The sequence below is a fragment of the Erithacus rubecula genome (assembly GCF_903797595.1).
Source record: "Erithacus rubecula genome assembly, chromosome: 21".
NCBI lineage: Eukaryota > Metazoa > Chordata > Aves > Passeriformes > Muscicapidae > Erithacus > Erithacus rubecula.
The window spans coordinates 10,899,201-10,920,597 of record NC_136673.1 but is presented as its reverse complement, the minus strand read 5'-3'; the positions used below and the strand labels follow the sequence as shown (position 1 = coordinate 10,920,597).

At 51.7% G+C, this 21,397-nt stretch overlaps 2 protein-coding genes across 3 annotated transcripts in view; both read left to right on the top strand.

Annotated features, from left to right (window-relative positions):
* The first annotated feature begins 8,852 nt into the window (after positions 1–8,852).
* Positions 8,853–20,717, top strand: SAPCD2 (suppressor APC domain containing 2). Of its 2 annotated transcripts, XR_013776582.1 has the most exons (7): positions 8,853–9,288; positions 13,626–13,759; positions 17,126–17,272; positions 17,383–17,481; positions 17,996–18,109; positions 18,944–19,302; positions 19,374–20,717. XR_013776582.1 is itself a non-coding variant. In XM_079324193.1 (6 exons), exons 1-6 carry the CDS (start codon positions 8,883–8,885, stop codon positions 19,070–19,072), a joined length of 1,029 nt encoding a protein of 342 aa, XP_079180319.1. In that variant the 5' UTR covers positions 8,853–8,882; the 3' UTR covers positions 19,073–19,675. The 2 variants fall into 2 exon arrangements, 1 of the variants encoding a protein (XP_079180319.1); XM_079324193.1 differs by having other exon boundaries at positions 18,944–19,675.
* Positions 9,341–21,397, top strand: part of FBXW5 (F-box and WD repeat domain containing 5) — a 164,342-nt gene continuing 152,285 nt past the window's right edge. Inside the window, exon 1 of the mRNA XM_079324189.1 lies at positions 9,341–9,346. The gene's annotated coding sequence lies outside the window, so the exon portion shown is untranslated. The remainder of the gene's footprint in view (positions 9,347–21,397) is intronic.

Below are 21,397 nucleotides of genomic sequence, written 5' to 3'. Positions count from 1 at the left end.
CGGGGCGCTGCGGGACTGAGCGGGGCGGTGCCGGAGCAGGGCGGCACCGGGGCGGGGCCAGCGGCGCCATCCCGGAACCTTTCCTCGCGGGTCACGGATGCTGCGGCGCCTTCCTCGTTCAGAGGATCCCGAAGATGCTTCCCGGCTCGCCCCACTGCCGGCCTCGGAGGAAGCGCGGCCAGCGCAGCGCTTCCCCATGGAATTACAGAATCATCGGAGTTGGAAGGGCCCCTCAAGGATCATCGAGTCCAACTCCTGGCCCTGCACAACACCATCCCCAAGGTCATACCAGGTGCCTGACAGTGTTGTCCAGACATTCCTTGAGCTCTGTCAGGCTTGGAGTTGTGACCAATTCCCTAGGGAGCCTATTCCAGTGCACAGCCACCGTCTGGGAGAAGAATCTTTTTCCAATATCCACACTGAACCTCCCCTGACACAACTTTTTGTCATTCCCTCAGGTTCTGTCCCTGGTCACCGCAGAGAAGTGATCAGTGTCTGCCCCTCCTCTTCCCCTCAGGAGGAGGTTGTAGACCTCTCTCCTCAGTCTCGTTTTCTCCAGGCTGAACATACCAAGTGTCCTCAGCCATTTCTCATACAGCTTCCCCTCAAGGCCCTTCACCATCTTCATTGCCCTCCTTTGGACACTCTCTAATGACCTAATGTCTTTCTTACATTGTGGTATCTAAAACTGCACTCAGGGCTCTAGGTGAGGCCATCCTGACCCAGAGCCGAGCTGGACTATCCCCTCCCTTGACCAGGTCAGCCTGGGATGCTGGGCCTGATGCTCCCAGGACACAGATGTCCCTGCTGGCTCCAGAGCACTGCTGACTCACATTCAACTTTCTGTCAACCAGCATCCCCACGTCCCCTCCCATGGCGCTGCTCTCCAGCATCTTCTTTCCCAGTCCGTTTGTATATCAGGGTTGCCCCATTCCAAGTGCAGAATCTGGCATTTTCCATTGTTGAACTTCATCTGGTTGGTGATTGCTAAGATCTCTAAATTGTCCAGGTCTCTCTGCAGAGCCTCCCTCCTTTGAGGAAGTAAAAAGCTCCTCCCAGTTTTGTGTCTTCTGTGAAGTTGCTCAGTTTCCCTTCCAGTCCTGTGTCCAAGGCATTATCAAAGATGTTGAACAGCACAGAGCCAATGATGGAGCCCTGCGGTACCCCACTAGTGACCAGTGCTAGCCTGATGTCACCCTTCGTGCCCAACCTGTGAACCAGTTCTCACCCATCACATGATGTGTTTATCCAGCTGAATGCTGGATGTTTTATCTGGAAGGATAATGTAAGAGTATCAAAAGCTTTACTGAAATCCAAAAAGATTACATCAACTGGATTTCCTTGATCAATCTAGTGGGCTACCTTGCCATAAAAAGAAATCAGGTTTGATAAGCAGTTTCATGAAGCCATGCTGGCTGTGACCAATGACTGTATTGTCTTTCAGATGTTTTTCAATAACTCCCAGAAAAATCTTCTCCACATCTTTACCAGGCACTGAAGTGACACTAACAGACATGTAGTTTCTGGGGTACTCCTTCTTGCTTGTGAGAAACGACTGTTCCCTCTAAAATTTTGAAAGATTTATTAAACTTAGCAAATACAACAAAGGACAGAACAAGGAAAAAGGGTAGTGCACAGGGAGCACGTGACCATCTGCCACATGCTTGCCTACAAAATGCCTGCTCTGCACTTTATACCCCTGGTGTTGCATCACCAACATCAGCCAACATCAGCCAACATCAGCCAACATAAGCCTCGCCCCTCCCAAAGCCTGCCAGTCAAATTTTCTTCACCATCCATTGGTGGAGACTCTTTCTTGCAACTTGATTGGAGGTCAGGTGTTGTCATGCCGTGCCACCCTAGCAACAAGCCTCCCCTATTCCCAAGTGCCCCATGCAAGAGGCTCGTGCACGCCCACCCTTTACCTCGCTCGGACAACCCAGGCTGTCTGGTGGCAACAATATGGGGCGTAGGGAAGGAAGGGGATTATGGGGAGAAACAGAGGACATCAAAACAAGAAATCATAATAACATGGCCATACATCAATAAAACTTCTAATAAAACTTCTCTTAACATACACGCAATATTCAACCCTTAATGATGAGAGGCAATCATTGTATTACCCATATATAACATGGCCCATCTTGTAAATTGGGCCCTGTGGCCAAACCTCTGCTCTGCAGTGGCCATGGTCCTGTGGCTGGCATGAGGTGTGTCTGACAGGACCCCCAGGTCCTGGTGCAATCTGTGCCAGGAGGTCTCAATGCCCTATCTACACTCACACTTGGAAACGTCACAAGGTCTCAGGGTTCCCTCAGTGCAGCAGGAGTTGGATAGGCCCAGCTGTACCCCAGACATGGTACAGACTCAGGCCACCTGCTCACAAATCCAATTCCCCATTTTTGAAATAAAGTACCAATGAGAAGGATAAGAGCTAAAAATTAACAGAATCACTGAAGTAGTACAGGAGAAATTCAAGGACAGGTAAAAGAAATGAAAGATAAAGGAATGATGAAGGAATAACCAAACCTGCAGGAACCAAGATCCATGAACTGAGAAGTAAAGAGTAGGACACTGTAAATCAAATTAAAATGCCTAAGAACAACTTTGTTTGAATGTTGTGCTCATGAACATAGTAAAATCCTCACCCACGGGCTGTGATTATCCCTTACTCACAGTAAGCCTCACTTCTGCCTGAAGTCAGAGAGACTGAGGCTGGGTAAGAGAACATGAGAAGACAGACAGCAGTTCAGACGCAGCCACCTCCCTACATGTGATTGGAGTCAGGCAAGCTAGACCCCATCTGGATGTGACTAACAGGTGAGGAATGTAGTGTCATATATGTGACTTGTGCTAATTAAATTGTAACTATGTTAGCAAAATGGTTGCTTTATAGTCAATAGCAAATTTGTACTTAATTGTTACAAAGCAAAAAAGGATAAAGGAAATGGTTAAACAAAGCAGATAGAATCATCCTCCAGATGTTTCGTGGGACTGAGGATAGTAAGGGTATAGGTCTAAGAACAGCATCTAGAAATAAAACTTTTGATTAATTGAACAAATAGAACATATCCAATAACCATCTATAACAGTAGTAATGCTGAACAAGTCTGGGCCATAGTGACATGTCTGAACAAGTCCAGGCTGTGGTCTGTATCATATGCACCAGCCAAACTATATTTAGCTTTTTTTTCTCCATATTTTGCTGCCTAGTTGTTTTTCTGCATATTTTGCTGTTTATTCACATGCTCAGCTGTTTTTCTGTATATTTCTTAGTTTAGACCAATGTTTATAACAGGTGCACGGAATGAGCCATTTTTAGGTGCTTTTCTGCAGCTTGTTGAGACCCTTCAAAGCTACTGAAACACAAATTGTGCTAAACTGGGAGAGAAGTGACTGAAAAACAGCATACTGAGATTAGAAGGCCCAAGATAAAGGCGGGCGGCGAAGTTCTGGACAGCGACCAATCATTGCACCTGAAAGGCTCATGTAAGGTGCATGAACAGCATAGAGGCACCAATCAAGAAATGTGTGATCATGTGGACAGTAGTCTTAGAATGTATAATTTTAGGGCTAAAAGTAAACAATAAATTGGCTTCTGCATAATCATATTGATTTGCTGTCCAGAAGTCCTATTTCTCCCGCACAGGAAGAATCCCTGAGAATTGTCAAAGCTTCTGCTTCAAATTCTCTTTCTTATTTTATGTGACTTGACATAGCTCCTGTTCAGAAGAGCCTTGGGGTTTTGAAACCTAATTTCTCTGCTCCCCTTTACATGAAATCTCTCCCTGATGTGGTTGCATGCACTGCCTGCCCACTGTGCAAACGAGTGCAGGTCCTTCCACGCATGTGGTGCCTCCATAACCACCAACCCTTATCCATATAAAAGCCTCTGTCAGATCCAAGTTGTAAATCAAGCCATGCCTTTTCCTGCAGAACTTGCTGCTTTACCTTGAAGGAATCCTGTCTCAGAGTTGTGGGATCTCATATCCATAGGATTCTAGAAGAACCAAAGTAAATCATGCTGCTGCTGGCAAATGTGCTCCCACTCCCCAAATCCAGCCATCTACCAGAACAGGTTAGTTTGGCTGTACAGCATCCCCCTGGCTTGTTCTACAGCCCATGGCACTCTGTGTGTAGCTATTTTCTTCTGCAAAGCAATAAAAATGGTGACAGGTCAGATTAGTTACACCAGGCAGAGCAACCCCAGTGAACAGGAGGGAGGGATGCCAAACAAAACACAAACATGCAGGTAGAACAGGAAATTCAGCAAGAATAAAGCTCATTGACAGTCCTGTGAAAAAATCACCTGTGAGATATCTCACCAGGAGAGAGGCAGAGGTTGTTGTGTTTAGCACCTTGCTCCAGGCTTCAGCATGTACATACTGCTGATAGAAAAGATATGTGCTACTATCACTACAAATGAGTTGATGGGTGAGGGTCTTTGAGAGAAATGGGTATTAATATCTTAGAAATGGTTCTTAATCTGCAAACATCAAGCCAAACAAGTTTGTTACAGAACCCAAACAGTTTGACCAGACAGTATCAGCTTCTGAAATTCAAGATAATAGCAGAAATGGGTCCACACAAAGTCTATTGCAGAACCCAGACAGTCTGAATTTATGGTGGATCTGCAGAACAAAGCCCGAACTTCTGAACTTTGGGGGGAAATATTGATACATATTCAAGTGTGCAATATGGGGTAGGCAGTTTGGGAAGACTATACCTTCCTAGTAACTCAGCCAATGGGGAAAGGAAGAGAGTAAAATGTGGCCGGGAGATTAGAGAAAATGAGGCTATATCCTGTGAAACCAAGAGAGAGATCCCAAAGGGCTATGGTTCCAGTGGGCTCTCTCCCTTTATTTGAATAAAGCTGAAGGACTCCTCTGCCTACTTTGTGGACATTGGCTTTTCCACAGACCACCAATATGTTCCCCAAAGAAATAAGATTTTACAGTCATTCCCTGATCAAGGTGGATTTCTGGCTGTGGCAGAGCTGTGACTGCTGTTGCCCTTGGCCATTCCTGGCTTTGCCAGCAGCAGGAGAGTGGAGTTTGTGATAGGACAGAGCAGTCGCTAGATGGATTCTGACTGAAACTCTTGCAGTATCTGTTGGACTCCATTTAAGCCACAGATGATTCCCTCTATTTAAATTTGCTGTGCTAAGACTGCAGGAGAGGCAGCATAGTGAGACAGGATGCAGTGGCTGCCATTTTCTACTAATACCAGTTCTTGCTCTGTGGACTGAGGTGAGCAAACAACCCACCGCCCTCTGGACAGCTTATTTCAACAGCTCTTCTCTTCTCCCAGCCTTGTGACCACCTCTGAGCCACTGGGCATCACCAGACTTCCTGACCTTCTGGGGGAAAAAAAGTCTGGAAGGGAGAAAAGATGCTTTATGGCAAGTGCCTGGCCCTCACAAGATAAAGCATGTGCCCAAGATGTCCCAGAGCAGAAAGATGGAAAACACAATGGCATTGCAGAGCTGGAAAGAACAAACAAGATATCCTTTCCCAAAGGGAACCTCTCCCACCATGCTCCTCTCCCTATTTTTAACTTCTGCTGAGAGGTCTCCTGGAGACAGATGCGTTTCTGGATTGACACTTTGGTATCCCACTGGAAGTAATTCCCTGCTAACTTTGAGGCTGAAAGAAGAGTTAACACCAACTGTACTTAATTGTTCAGTGATGGGAAGTACCAGAACTTGGCACCTGGACTGTTGTTGGCACAGGTGCTGGTCTAGTTTTAATCAAGTCCAAACCAACCATGCTAGGTGGTGACCTGCACTGGCTGGGAACAAACCCACTCTGGATGCAGCACTGAATGGGCCACTGGCAGTGCCAGCTATTCTACGTGCTAGGCAACAGCACGCACACATTGAGTCCCTAGACCTGTGGTCTGGTTCCCCACCAGACCTTGCTCTCCTCTGGGAAGACATGGCAACAGAGGTTCACAGCATCTGCTTGGACATGGTCATCAGGAGACAACCTCATGGCTGTAAATCACCATGTGTCCTCTGCAGCATCAAGATCTGCATGTGAATACCTACTTGCTGCCAAAGCCAGCATAAGTCTTGATCAACTGCCACAATCACCCATCAGCACCCTTCGATGGTCAGTGTCATGTAGGAAGGTGCCCCAGTCTCCAACACCAGCATATCTTTACCCCAGTGCTCTGCTGAGGTTTGGTGCAGCTGCCCTGGCCTCTCCTCACAGATGTGGCAATGCTGAATGATGGGACATCTGGGCTGCCACCAGCCTCCAGCAGATGGCCTGTGCTCCCCCAGAGATGGGCAGTAACATGTCAGGTGTCACCACACCAGAGCCATGTGTGTCATTGCCAGTACCCACAGGCCAGCAGAGAGGGAGGGCTGGGCCAGGTCTGAATGGCAGCTGCTGCTTCCCAGTAGCTTGAAGGAAGGAGAGCTGAATAACTACACTGTATATATTTTAAAAATCCCAAAGACATCTCTGTTTGTCAGAGTCTGGGCTGCCCTAAGACAAATTATATAGTGAGAGAAAATAAACCCTTCCCTAAAAAAAATACCCAAACTACCTCCCAAGAATTATTTTCCAAGAATATCCAAAATCTCCCTAACCTCATCCACCAGACCACCCTGAGGATGGAAATGTCAGCCAGTGTCAAAGCAACTTTGTCAAGGGCACTTTGGTACAGAAAACACAGTAAGAGCAGAGCTGACCTTGGCAGTTGTGTTGCAGCTCTCATGCTGGAGCAGGAAGCTCCACATGAACAGCAGTGAGAGCATTTATGCTGAGCTTGCAGACACAGAAAACAGCAGGAACTGTTTCTGGTATCTCTGGCTCACTTTCCTGATGGGATAGACTGGCTAGGCAGGGAGAAGGGACACAAGATCTTACGGTTGTTCTGATTTCCCCGTTACTCCTGATGGTTCCTGCAAGGTCAGGGATGGGGCAGGAACCCAGAAGAAATCCCCTTTTTTTGCAGATCAAGCCTTTGCTGAGCAAAACAGCCCATGTGCTGATGCTGCCAGAATTGAGCAGCACCACAGTGACTGCCTTGTTTTTGGAGCAGGAAGCACTGGTTTCTTCTCTCCGTATCCTGAGCAGGTGTGAACCTGTGCAGTCAAACACAGCTAAGCCAAGCAGAGACCTCAAACAGGTAGGAACGGGTCCAGTAAATTTATGAAAAGAAGTGAGTTAAAGAAAAGCAGGCTGTGAACAGCTCAGCTGCAGCACAGAGAGCAGCTGGAGCAGGACCTTGGTAGAGAAAAGCCCCCTGAGGCCTCCAGAGGCTGCTGTGATTTACCTGTCAGCCTGGGGCTGGCAAGGCTGAGTCTCCATGGAGAAGAGAAGTGGCAAGAGTGGAAGCCAGAAGCAGGATCAAGGTGCTGAAGACACCTGGATGAAGTCTGATCTGGACAGGAAATCAGATGGCAAGAGCAGCACAGCAAGGGGCAGGTGGATGGGAGGGTTTGAGCCCCAAGTAGCTTCCACCCTCTTCCTTCAAAGCCAGCTCAGAGCTAAAGAGAATCACCCCGACACGTGGCACATGGAGGCGTCTGTGGGACAGGAAGATGTCCGTGACACAGGTAGTGTCACAATCTGAGCACCTGGACAGTGGTTCATCACCTTTCCTGCCCATCACCTTTCTTCATCAGGTTTGTTCTCTGACACTCCTCTCAGCATCATGAGCATCAAACCAGGATGAAGGCTCTGGAGGTGCTGGCACGTGGCTGCCCAGAGCCCCTTGAGCAAACTGAAGTTCCTGTGACATGGGAATCATGACTCCAGGCTTTGAAGTCTGATGTATTGCAAAGGGACTCTCTGCTAAAGGGTGTTTGCAGAGGAGGCAGCACCTTGCACTAGGATTAACATGCTGCTGTGTCTAACGGACACAACACATTTCCCTGTAAAGTAGAGAAACTCATTCTCTTACCAATGCCAGTGCATATTAAGTTTGTAAAATATTACATCCAAATCCTGTTTCTCTCACTTTTGTCAACACTGGTGGGTTTTCCCCCTCCTTTTTAATGTCTGTAGTTCAATAAGGCTCCTACCCCATCTCCTGCTGGCTGCTGGCCACTGGTGTCTTACCAGCCACATCACTGGGGGCATGGGATTCTATTCCCTCTGTCAGCATTTATTTCCCCCATGGCACCAGACAAGTACACCACACAGGACTCCTCCGTGGTGGTGCTCTACATCCCGCTCCTGTAGGGATGCTGCATTGACTGACGATTATTGGGTGTGTTTGCAAAGGTGGCAGTAAGAGTGAACGCCGTAGTTCGGATTTTCCTTGTCCCTGTTCACTAATCACATTGGCTCTGAAGTTTTTAGAAATTGTGCTGGTTTTGGCCGGGTTAGAATCAATTTTCTTCACAGTAGCTGTTATGGGGTTTTAAATTTGTGCTGAAAGTATGGAGACCAAAACATGGTGTTGACAATATGAAGATTTTTTTTTCTTATTGCTGAGTGGTGCTCGTACAGACCCACGGTCTTTTCTGCTTCTCACTCCACCCCATCAGGGAGGAGGATAGGGGTGCATAAGGAGTTGGGGGAATACACAGCCAGGACAGCTGACCCCAAGTGACCCAAGAGATATTCTGAACCATGCTACATCATGCTCAGTATATAAAGTGGGGGGAAGAAGGAGGAAGAGGCATTTGTCGCGGTCCCTCGTCCGGAGGGAAGGGTCGGGCTCCTCCCGCGAAAGGAGCGGGACCCCGGCGAGCCGCGGGCCCGGGAGGGACGGGCGCCGCGTGCAACTCAAATTGCCGTCCTAGCTCTCAGCCAATAGCCGGAGCGCCTTCCCGCTGCCAGCCAATGGGAGCGCGGCACTCCCCGATGCCAGCCAATAGACGCGGGGGGCGGAGCTTGGGGGTAACGCTCGGAGCGGCGGCGATGGCCCCGGAGCGCGGTGAACGCTCGCTCCCCGCCGGTACTGAGGGTCTTCCCCGGGCTTTCTTGCAGAGCCTGCGGACTCTTTTCGATATCCTGGATGATCGGCGGCGGGGTTACGTGCACCTGCGGGAGATTGAATCGCGCTGGAGGGGAGCGGAAGCCCAGGAGCTGCCCGCCGGGGTGATGGAGGGGTTGCGGCAGGCGGCGCCGGTCAGCGGCTACCTCACCTTCGAGAGGTTCGTCCTGGGGCTGCGGGCGGCCCTGCCTGGGGCTGAGCCCCCGGTGGAGAGTGGCAGCGGCGGACAGCGGAGCGTGGAGAAGCCACCCAGCCCTCGCTGTTCCGAGGAGCGGCGGGGAAAGAGCACCGGGCAGCGGGAACCGGGGCACGGCCAGCCCCGAGGCCGCGGTGAGTGGCGGGGCTAGGCTGGGGGCTTTGGGCTCGCGGAGGTGATGGCGGCGCCGGGGTCGAGAAGGTCGAGAACTGGCGCTCGGAGATCGGGATGGGATCCCGCGGCTCACCGCCCTCCCCTGTGCCCTCCGCTGGGCTCATCCCGCAGGGCTGGTGTAAAACTCGCCCGAAGTTACTGTTAGTCCTGATTTGGCTTCGCTGAACTCCGATCCCGGTGCGAATATCCCAGCGCCGCTGCGCGCCCGGGGCTGTGTTCCCCTCGCGACGCGCTGGGCTATTTATAGCGCTGACAGGAGGAATTAAGGGCTTTGCCGTAACGTGTCCGCGGTTGTCCCCTGGCATAGAGTCTGCCCTGACCTTCCCCGGGGGGTGGGTGGCACAGCTGGGCGTCTCGGAGAATGGCTGTGGACCTTCAAAACCGAACAGCTTCGCTGGGGTGAAGCTGCGGTCGCGGAGCGGCCGTGTGCTCGGTGGGCAGTGCGCTAGGCTGGCCCTCAGGAGTGGTTCCTTTACCATGTCTCGCATGGTTTGGACAAATAAAAAATGCAAAACCTGACCCGCCTTTTTGGTTTGGATCATTCCAAAAAGCACTATTCCCAATAAAAAAATAATTAATCAATTAATAAATGGGAGAGCGGCACCAGAGAGATGTGCTTTGCTGTCCCAGGCTCTGTCCACAGAGCTCACCAGCACATCCTTGTGGACTCTGCCCCTTCCTCTGGATCTGGGCTCCTTGTCCTGGCTCTGCCAGTGCCCTCCAGGCACTGACCTTGGTATGGAGAAGACTGTTTCATTGGCATTTTGATTTGTTGCTAGTCAGTAGAAAACATTATAAGGAAACCAGGCTTCTGGGCTTATCTGGGTAGGTAATAATTCTTTATCTAGGTTTGTGAAGTGCTTTGAGATCAGAGGAGACAAAGATTGTGTGCGGAGCTGGTACTTGTTATTGCACCACCTGAGTGCAATTACTTCCTCCACCCTGGGAAGGTCAGGCTCGTTTGTCTTCCCAACCACTCCCTCCCAGTCCCTTCTGCTGGGTGGAGAAGAAACTTTTAACTGTGACTGAGGTTCTTTGCTTTCTATTTTGCCTCCAGACTAGTCACTGGAGCTTCATCTAAGGGAATATTATTAAGCAGACTAAGCTTTCTATCATCAAGAATGTAAATCTGGAAAAACCTGAAAAAAATTCTGCTTGGTGAATAGAAAGCAGATTGAAAGCTCTGCCCTGGGAAGGAGCAAGCAGATGACTGCAGCAGATTTCTGCTTGCTGAGGATCTTTCCATTACAGGGAGATGTTCCATAACTGTCCAGAGCCTGTGGGCAAGGTTAGTACCTCAGCCCTTGCTGCCACCATCCCACTCAGGCTAGAGGCCTGAATTTCAGGTTCATTCAGCAGCTTAGAAAATAGTACAACTCAGTTACTCCATCTCTTTTAGCTCTGCGCAACTGCCCGGTGTGCCCCTCCACAGGTGGTTTCCTGGGGTGCAGTTGAAAGGTGGATGTTCTCAGCTGGCTGCAGGGGAGTTGGGCAATGTTGTGGCAGGATATGGCTCCATCCCTGCTGCAGAGATGTGTGGTGGGTGCTGGGAGCTGCAGAGAGATCTGTCTCCACTAAGATTATATCATTTGGGTGTGAGGCTGCTCTGAGACTCCAGCTGCATGTGGTGGCTTCTGTAAGACCCCAACGAAGTTCATTGAGATGATGTATCAGTGCTCACAAGCTGCAGTGACTTGAAGGAAATGCTACCTGCCTGTGTTTTGGGGGAAGAGAGTGCTCACAGGGTGCCTCCCCAGCTCTGCTTTATGATCTGAAGAACATCTACACGTGGCAGAGGTGATTTGGATGTGACTCATGGCAAAATGGCAGATGTTGGGGGCCAGGTGGTTCTCCTGGCATGTCCAGGAGTGCAGTGAGCCAGTTCTGTCCCCTCTGACACTAGCCCCTCCTAGCATGTGGGCAGAAGTGCTTCTGAGGTCCCTGCTTAAGTCAGCTTCCAGCCTCTGCTCAGCCCAGCAGTGCTGGTGCAGTCTGTGAGCTGCTGCTTGGCACTCTGTGGCCCCTGGGGAGCCAGCAGCACCCAATGAACACTAGGATGATGAGATGTATACTGGAGAAGTCACAGGGCAGGGAAGTCACCATAATGGATGTTCCTACCTCAAGTGCCTGGTGTCTTGTCACAGTAGTGTCCGAGTGCATTGCCCTTGGGAGTCTTTACCCCCATAGTGCCTCTGGGAGCTGGGACCTGGAGAAGTCAAGGCACAGAGCAAAAAGAGCCCAGGAAGTGTCATGGCCCTAGGCACTGGCTCCTCCCCAGCAAAGCAGTGCTTTCCCTTGCTCCAGGGGTGGCTTGGCTCTAGCAGGTGGAGAGCTGTTGGCACTAGCAGGAGGGAATGTTTTGTAGGGGCTTGTTTGGGCCATTGCCAAGAATACTTGTAGAGAAGTGTAAAACAACCATGAGGTGTCTGCTTGTCCTGGGCAAAGTGGGTCCCAGAGGAAAGAAGGTGCCTGTCCATAATCTCCTGTCAGGATCTCTTCCACCTCTGGTGATCTGATCCTGTTCTTTCCCTAAGAAGAACTATCCCAGTATATTATCGGGGCTCCTGTTTTAGCCACTATCTTCTCAGCTCAGGAGTGCAAAGCTCTGCTGGTTGACCAGGAACTCCTGTTTATCAGAGGTGCAGCTCAGCTCAACACAGCACTTCTAGGTAACTGCAACCAAAAGTTTTTTAATACGTGTTTGTCCTGCAGATCCTACCAATCAGAAGTGCTCCTGGATTTGTCTTGGCATTCTGACTGTTGAGAGTATCCTTGGTTTTGGGGCTGTTCCTCAGTTTTTTGAGTAGGATATTCTGCAGGTCTGCTAGGACAATGTGTGTGGTCACACCAGTCTTGCTGGGTTCCTCCCTGATAGATGTGGGTGTATGAAACCAAAGTGGGCTGGCAAAGCATATGGATGGGTTGACTGCTGCCCCCTGAGCCTGGCTCCCATCCCTGAAGCATTGTGATTGTGGCAGCACTGGCAGCCCTGGTACAGGGCTCCCACACCTTGTACCTTCGAGGTGAAGGGTGGCTCCTGTGGCCATGGCTGCCCTCTCCTGCCTCATAGTCCTTCCTCTGTTATGTCCATGTATTCAGCTGAGGAAACTTGTGGAGCAGAGGGAAGAAACGTGCCTGCCCATGTGGTGCCACATACCCTGTCCTGGCACTCACAGCCCTTCATGTGCCTGCAGCAGGGGATGTGCCATGCAGCTCTGGTAGAAGGATGTGTGAAGGGTGGGGGTGGCCTGACAGATGTGTGGGGAGCTGTCCTGGGAAGAGGGCGTTTTCCCCAGCTGCCTGCCATCACTTGCCAGCTCCTTGCTGCTCTTCTTGAAATACTAGGTTGGGAAAGGAGCTCTTGAGGAAACCTATGTGCAGGGAGTGGGTGAGCTGTGGGGCTGATGCAGTGGTACAAGACAGGGTGTGCTGGGTGCTTGACTGGGGACTGAGACAGGAAGGGAGGAGCAGTCTGAGCTGCTGCCCTGACTTGCCTGGGGCTATGCTGGCTGCACCCCTGGCTGCCCTGGTGCTGTGGTTTAGGATGATGGATTGTCAGGGACCTGCTCTACCAGCTCAGCTAGCAGTGGGTCAGAGCTGGCTCTGCTGTGACTGCAGGGCTGGGTTTCTAGTGAGGGTGGGCAGTGTGGGGCTTGGATGGACTTCACTGCAGCTGCCCAGGGAATTCTTGCCCTGGCTTACAGGCAGTAGGTGCCTGATCCAGCCTGGAAGCTGCCAGTATGAATTTAATCTTCAAAAATAGTTTATGCATGGATTTGCATCAGCACCATGTGTTTGTAGTAGATTAGTCTTTTGCAGGATAGGATGTTGGGGTTTTAACAAAATTTTGGGAAATCTTCAGCCTGATTTACTTTATGGTTATATCATAGATATAGTGTCTGGGCTGGATATCCACGTGGCCAAGTCCATCACCAGGCAAGAGGTGCCTTCAGAAGAAGTTGGTTTCCTGGCAGAGCTGGTGCCACCTGAGTAGAAGCCAGATGTCCCATGAGGGCAGGCAATATCACTAATGGTTTAGTTGCCCTGGTGGGACTGGGCCAGCTTTGCCTGGAAGCTGCTTGCTCTTTACAGAAGATGACATTGAGGTCTGTTGCCAGCCTGGCACAGCTGAGTCAGTCATTCCTGACACCTGTCCTGCCTGGACAAAAACAGGAGCAGCTACTCAGGCTGGTGGTTTGCTCAGTCTCTCCCTGTTTGCAAGGTCATTTCACAGAAACGACCCTAGGGAGAATTTTGTTGAAAGTAGCTTGTGGCCTCATGCCTTCCTCTGTTTCAGGTGGTGATGCAAAGTCTGCTGGGCAGTCCCAGGGAGACAGTGGCTACCCAGGGGCTGGGGACATTCGGAGGCATCAGAGAGGCCGTGCAGAACACCGGAGACACACGATCACCAATGGCGTGGACTTCAGTATGGTAAGGGAGTGTTGTGGGCTCCCATGAAGGGGAAGGTGGTTTGCAGGGGTTCCTCACTGCTGATGCCATCTCTGGGCTTTGGCTTCCTCTCTGCCCACCCTGCACATGTGAGCTGTGGGACATCAGGCAAAATCCTGATATTTCGTATGTGAAGGTCTGTTGATGTATGTGAATGTTCTGCCATTATATCCAAGGTGCTTTCTGTCCTGAATTGTGCCAGACAGGGAGGAGGTGGATGCCTTCCCCCAGAGTGGGGTCAGCCCCTGAAGTCAGTGTGCTGGCTGCCTTCCTCACGGGCAAGGTCTTGGGAAGAGGAATACAAAGGTGGAGGTGTGGGAACAGATGGATCTCTGGGTCTTAAGAGCACTCCAGCAAGGGTCAGGTGTGCTTTGTGCTGGCAAGCAGTGAGGCCAGGCTATGTCCCCTCCCAGATGTTCCATGTCAATCAGGGCTCAAACATGCCGGTCCTCTTGACTTCTGACAGACTTTTTGCTAGCAAAGCAGAGAAATCCACATTGAATTTATCTAGGCAGCCCAGGATGGAGTGGGTCTGCTCCCCTCTCTCCACCGCTGAGAGGATTTGGCTTGGATCAGATTGCCTGGGTGAAGGGATCTCATTGCTCCCAGGCAGAATGGAGTAGCTGCCTGGGCATGTTGCCCCCAGGCTCAAGCTAAATTGTCCTGGGCAGAGAGCAGGACCAAGCCTGCAGAATGAGTACTTTGTGGCATTGTCACCACTGCACTTTCACTCCTTGCACCCTGGTGTCACCCTGCAGCCCAGCAGGCCTGACCCAGCAGTGCCCAGCCTGTTGCTGGCCTTGGAGGACACAACATGCCCTGATGCCAGCCTGGGGAGGGGATGTTTGTGCAGGTAGTTTGCTGAGCTTGCAGCTGTGAGAGGGGCCTCTGCTGGGAGGTGTTGATAAATGTAGCTCTGTGTGTCTGGGATTCAGGACTCTGCTTCTTGAGGTTTTGCAGGTTGGGGCTTGCTGTTTGGAGAGAGGAAGGTCTCTGCTTTGGTGGCAGGATTATTCCCTGTGTACACAACTCTGGGCTAGAGTACATCTCAAGATCCCAAGCTCAAGGTGCTGTATGAAGTCGGGGTGACCACCATGTCTGTTCCCAACTCTGCCATAGGCAGTCTTGCTCTGGGCTTGTGTTGCCCTGGTCTCTATTCCCCCAAGTTGTTTTGTGGGTAGTGGGAGGGATGTCCCCTCCTTCCCTTTTTCCCCTATATGTCACCAAGTGCTGCGCTGTCTTTCTGTGCTTCTGACCCCAGAGAAGGGGTGTCTCAGTCTTCCCTGAGACCCTGAGCACAGCCTTCAGCCCCAGTGCCATTTCCAAGCCTTCAGAGACAGCTGGAACAGGTTTGAGTCCATCAAGGGCTGAATCTTTGTACTGTTACCTCCCTTACTCCTCTCTGCTCCGATGCTGGGCTGCCAAGGGACAAGGAACTCTGTCATTAGACTAATTTGCCTAAAGCTTTTAGGGAATGGGAGCACTGGTGTCCATCCTGAAGTGCACCAGGACTGGTTCCTCCTGAGCAAGGAGCAGAGCTGTGGAGATTGTGCTGCAGCCCCAGCAGCACCCCCGTCTCATCTGGTGCTCACTCGCTCAGCTGATGTTTTTCTAACCAGTCCCTCATCTATGGGCCTGATTTCCCCATGGCCAAAAGGGTGGCTGGGATGAGACCTTCCCTGAGGGGTGGCACTGTCATTTTTAGGCAGCCCAGGGCACAGCTCTGTCCCCTCCTCTTTAGCAGTCACTGAGCACCAGCCAAGTCCAGCACTTTGTCTTTCTCCTGCCCCCAGTGTCTCATCTTGATGAGATGCTGCCTTTTACAACCCTGGGCAGGGCTAGCAGTGTCCCTCTGCTCTGTGGTATGCTCCCTCTTCATCTGCTCACTGTGCTGGCCAGCAAGCCCTGTGGGAGGAGGGCAGGGGAGTCAGCAGTGGGCTGCACCCCCAGCTGAGTGGGGGTCTTTGCCACATACAGCACCTTCTTCATGCCCCTCAGCATGAAGCAGCAACAAGGCTCTGCACGTCTTCCTTTGGGTACATCCCTTTGGGCCATTGGAGAAGAGTGCAAGAGGGGTTGTTGTGTTGCAAAAAGCATTTCCAGGAGCAGCAGGAGCAAGAGCAGCCCAGTGTAATGAGTGGCAGGTATGGGATGTAGGGAGACTTTGAGCCTGGCAGTGGGGACATGGAAATGCTGATGGCCTGAAGGTCTTGTTATGGTGCCACTTGTCCACAGGGTTCTGTTCAGGGTTGCTTCTGAACTGCACCACTCCTGATGCTTTCCAAAGGAGGAGGTTCTGGTGCATCCAGCATTTTCTGGATGACTAAAGTCTCTCATGCCTGGAGAAGACTGTGGAGCCCAGGCTGTGCTGTGGTTGAAGGTCAGGCTGTGTTATGGCAAAGAAGGCAGAGGCAGTGAGTCAGGAAGCTCCCTATGCCCTTGGGAGCTGGGGGAGCAGCCTGGGATGGAAAAGAGGAGAAGGGCCTTGGGCTCACAGGGTGAATGTGATGAACAGGTCACTGCATCTGTTGCTCTGTTCCCCAGGAATGCCCCCTCATCCCTCTCCACCTCTCTGATTCCTGGTGGCAGTGTGGTGCCAAGGAGCAGGAGGAGCAGAAGGTGACAGTGGAATGAGGACCATGTATCCCCTGTGGATGTGGGTCAAGTCCCCTGCTCTGCAGAAGCCTTGGGTCCTACTTGGCCTATTCCAAGGGGTTGCTCTGGGAGCAGGAGCCCCAGACACCCTTGTAGCAGCTCTCCAGGCACAGCAAGGACCCCACTGCTCTCCAGGTGATGCTGGTGCTGGAACCTGAACAACTGGCAGAGATCCTCTACAGAGAGGTGTGGTGTGCTATGCTCTGCTCAGCTTCATGTGCCTCCAGGGATGAGGCAAACATGGGAAACAGGGCTGTAGTTTTTCCCTGACTTCCAGCCTGCACAGTGAGCTAGACTCTTCAGTGCTTATCAAAATCCAAGTGTATCTGTTTGGGGCTGACATTGACACCCCAAAGGGAGTGGGGGCAGCTGCAGGAACTGCTCCTGCTGCCTCCCTGGGTAAATAAGTGAAGAAAGCCAACGCAATGGTGAGAGGAGGCTAGAGGTGACCCAAGTGTCCTTCACACAGTTTGATTGTTCTCCCAATCTAGAGAACTTTACTTCCAAAAATCTCTCTCCAAAGCAGCATCAGGCAGCAGTCATTATCCTGCTCTTCTGAAGCTTTTCTTGGGGAAAGGGGCTGAGAACCTTGCCTGTATCTACATCACCCTACTCCTCATGAAGACACCAACTCCTGGGACTTGACAAAGCCTTGGCGGGGAGCAGGTGACATCCCTGTGCTCTGTCTTGCAGCTGAAGTACATGAAGGAGCTGGAACAGGAGAAGGATTTCCTGTTGCAGGGTCTGGAGCTTATAGAGCGGGCTCGAGAGTGGTACCACCAGCACATCCAGCTCATGCAGGAGCACCAGCGGCTCCTGGGGAAGAAGAGGACCAGTGCTGTGAGTCTGGGGCTTCTTCTGGCTGCATGTGGATTTGGAGAACAGGACTGGGAGGTGGCTGGACCTGAAGCTGACCCCATGATAACCTTTTCTTCCTTCCCGTCTTGCAGGATTTCCCTGAAGGTGGCCAGAGCCACTTGGGGCGCCTGGTCCCCAAACTGCAGGAGGTGAACCGCAGCCTGGGTGACCTTCTTTCAACTGCTGGCAAGGTGATAACAGCACATCAGCAGCTTGAGGTTGTTTGTGTGATCTTAGGACTCATCCTGTCCCCCCCCATGTTGGTGGCTGGGCTGATACTAGAGCTGCCAGAGTTTCCCCCAGCTATGGGAAGGGAAATCATGGGGCGACAGCCAAGAGGACAGCACAGCACAGCTGGTCCTGAGGTGGGCTGGAGGATGCTTAAAGCATTTGGGGGCCTAAAGAAGATCCCCAAAAAGGTACAGCCATTGTCAAGGGAATAAGAAGCCCAGCCTCCTGAGGTGCTGAGTCAGCCACTTCAGAGCTGACTGTTGCTCTGGGCAGGAGCCAGGCACTCTGGCAGGAATGCTTCCCCATTCTGCCTGGTGGACTGGAGACCCTGTGATGACCTGTGCTAGGATTTTAATCTTCTTCTGGAGTTCTCTCAGTTCTTTGTGTGCCGTAGAAATATCTCACCCTGAAGAAGCGCTAGAAAAAGCCACAGGGTAGGAGGTTCAGTGTCTTCTCCCTTCCTCTTCCCTACAGACAGCAAACCCCTCCTCAGCCCTGAGCAGGCTGGTCCCTGTGACATCCCCAGCCTCTACAGGCTCCCAGCAAGCCATCAACATGCTGAAGGAGCAGAATCGGCTTCTCACCAAGGTGAGGGGAGGTGGGGGTGGAGGAGATGCCCTTGGAGGTGCTGGGAAAGGAAGGGGATGGGATGGGATGGGATGGGGCTGGGGAAGTAATGACAGGCAGTGGGAAGTGTTCCTTCAGCTTGGCCAGACTGTAGGCTGCATGTGGAGACCCTCTGGCACACAGCTGTGCCCAGCTGTCTCCAACTGTTTGCTGGGTGAGTTAGTGACAGAGATGGGGCATTCCTGACAGAGGGAAAAGACTGTGAAAAACAGAGGTCACAAGAGAGTACAGAGGCTGCAGCTGAGGGCAGTCAGGGAAGAAATAGTCTACCAGGGCCAGGCTCACTGCTGGGGTTTCTGTCCCAGCACATGGTCACAAAGATGTTCTGGGGCCTTGAGTCCTTCTGCTCTGGAGCTAGACTGGGACAGCTGGGGGTGTTCACCAGAAGAGGAGAAGGCTCCAGGGAGACCTTAGAGCCCCTTCCTTTAGTGGCTAAAAAGCCTCTGTGAGAGCTGGAGAGGGACTTTCAACAAGAGCCTGGAGGGACAGGGGGATGGCTTCCCACTGCCAGAGGGCAGGATGAGATGGAATACAGGGAAGAAATTGTTTCCTGAGAGGGTGATGAGGCCCTGGCACAGAGTGCCCAGAGAAGCTGCCCCATCCCTGGAAGTGTTTAAGGACAGGCTGGACAGATCTTGGAGCAACCGGCTCTAGTGGAAGGTGTTCTTGCCCATGGTTAGGGGCTGGGATGAGGTGGGCTTTAATGTTCTCCATCCAAAGCTTGTGATTCTGCGGTTCTATGAAGTGTTACCTGTAACACACTAGTTGCCAGCATTTTCCTCCCGTCTTGTGCAGGAGGTGACTGACAAGAGTGAGCGCATCACCCAGTTGGAGCAGGAGAAATCTGCCCTGATCAAGCAGCTCTTCGAGGCTCGTGCCCACAACAACCTTGAGATGAGCCAGCTGGACTCCACCTTTATATAGCACATGCCTCCCCTGCCCCATCCCCAAATTTCCGTGGGGGTTTCAAGGGACTTTTCCCCAAACTCATCACACCAGCTGCTCCAGATTTCTGTCTCAAGGTCTGGGGCTGCTGGTGGCATCTCTGTGGGAAGAAGCTGGGACTCCTCTTGGGGAGCATCTGCCCTGCTGATGGCTTATCAGCCATGCTTCTCTCAAGCTGCTCCTTTCCTATCTGTATGTGGGCTGCAGGGGTGCTGCCCCCAGCCCTGTGACCCCCAGCAAGGGGGTCATGGCTGCTGTCTGTGCTCCTCTGTGGGGTGAGCTGCTGTGCCCTTGCTGACTTAAGCTGGATTTTGGGTGCTTTTGGGGAAAAATGATGTATCTTCAGCACTCCAGTCAGCATCTCCAGACTGGCCCTTAGAGGATGCTGGATCCTCCCTTTCCTGCCATTGGAAGACAAGATTGGAAATCCAAGGGGGCATGCCTGGCCCCTCTCTGCTGCCCATGTTCTGCCTGCCAGAGACACTGTCCTGCCCCAAACTGGTGGTCCTCATGGCAACCCCTCTGTTGTGTTTGCATTAGTGATACTATAGTTGCTGTTTACATGTCTGCAGTCTCCTTTAGGGAATAAGCCATAGACCCAGCTGAGATAGCCTACACCTCTGAACTGATGTTTTGGGCTGTTGACAAGTTGAGATAGACACCTCACATGTTACTTGGCTTGACCTGGCAAATACTTCCTGATGTCTGCCAGGATTAGATTCTTTTCATGATGACTGTAAAAGAAGTAGTGATGTTCCATAGCCTGAGGATGCTCACATCAGCCTGACCTCACAGAGGGGCTTTAGAACTTGGTTTTGTATTGAACTGAGTCTGGGACACAGCAGAGGCTGACAGGCTCTACACTGTGCACATCTCCACATGGAGAAATGGCAGCTCTGCCTCATCTGGTTGTGGAGGCTGCTGCCATGGACGACATCCTGACTTTGAGCTGCACTTCTCTGCAGGGTGGTGGTGGTCAGAGATGGGTCCTATTAGATAGTGCATCTCAGAACTCCTCCTGCTTCCCACCCAGCTGAGTGATGATGCTTAAGCTGAATGACATTTGACTGTGGCTTGGTATTTGGTATCCGTGGTACTTCCACAGGAGATCCCCTGTAGTGCAGCTTGGCCCTCTGTTCCACCACGGCCAGGACCTTTTTCTCTGGGGTTGTTTCATCTGTGACTATCCAGGCATAATGCTGTGGTGCTGAGCTGGGCAGAAGGTGCTGGCTCTGCCCTGAGCTGACACATGCAGGCCAATTCTGTTCTCACTTCTGGTCTTATCTGTCAGGACTCTGTCTCATCCAGCTGTTCTCTTTGAGATTGATCCTGAGCTAAAGCTCACTGCAAGGCATGAATCCCTGTTCTGTTCTTGTGCCTGCAGCTGGAGTGGGGATCAGCAGAGTGCCAGGGAGATGGTGGAGGAGGAGCAGCAAGGCCATGACTAGTCATGTCCCGTCTGCAGGAGTTGGGTGTTAGTTGTCCCCTGGGCATCAGTGCTTGCCATCCTTTTTGTGATGCCTCCTCTAGTGCCAGTTTTGCCTGAGATTTCATTAGAACTGACCCTTTTTATGAGGATTACCTGTCTGTAGGGATAATAAAGTGGGGTGACCTATTTTATTTATCCTTCTGTCTCTCTCCCTAAATCAGCCCATCTACTGCTGCCAGCCCTGAAGTCCCTGACTGTCCTGTCTCTCAGAATGCAGGGGGAGCTGAAGCTGCAATCTGGTGAGCAAACAAAGAGCCCAGGGGTCTCTGCACCTGGACATCTTTCCATGTCCTTTCCCATCACCTCTGCATTTCCCAGGGACTGGGGATCCCCTGCCCCCTGCTGGGGGGCAGGGTATTAAAGCCACCTCCACCCCTTCCATGTGCTGTAGCCTCATATGTCTACTCCTCCAGAAACTGTGATTGGGGTTCACACTGCTCAGGCAGTGCTGGTGCAATTCACAACCTCCTACTTGCTTTTAAGTGCCCTTTCTCAGAGCTACCCCACAGTGGTGGTAACAGTGGGTGATGCTCTGCAGTGATACCTTCCCACAGGGTCAGCCACAGGGGACCTCAGTGGCGTGGCATGTGTCCCTCTGCCCTATGCTGAGATGGCAACTCACATGGGGTGAACCTGGGGCACTGTCCTTTCCCAGGCTGTGGGATGAACCCTACACCCTGCAGAGACTGAGTCTTCCCTGCAGGGAGCAAAGCCAAGAGCCCCAGAGCCCCAGTCCGCTTACCAGCAGCTGGCAGAGGGATCTCTGCCATGACCTCTTCCAGATGCTGCTTAGGGCAGCCACTACTTTCATCTGG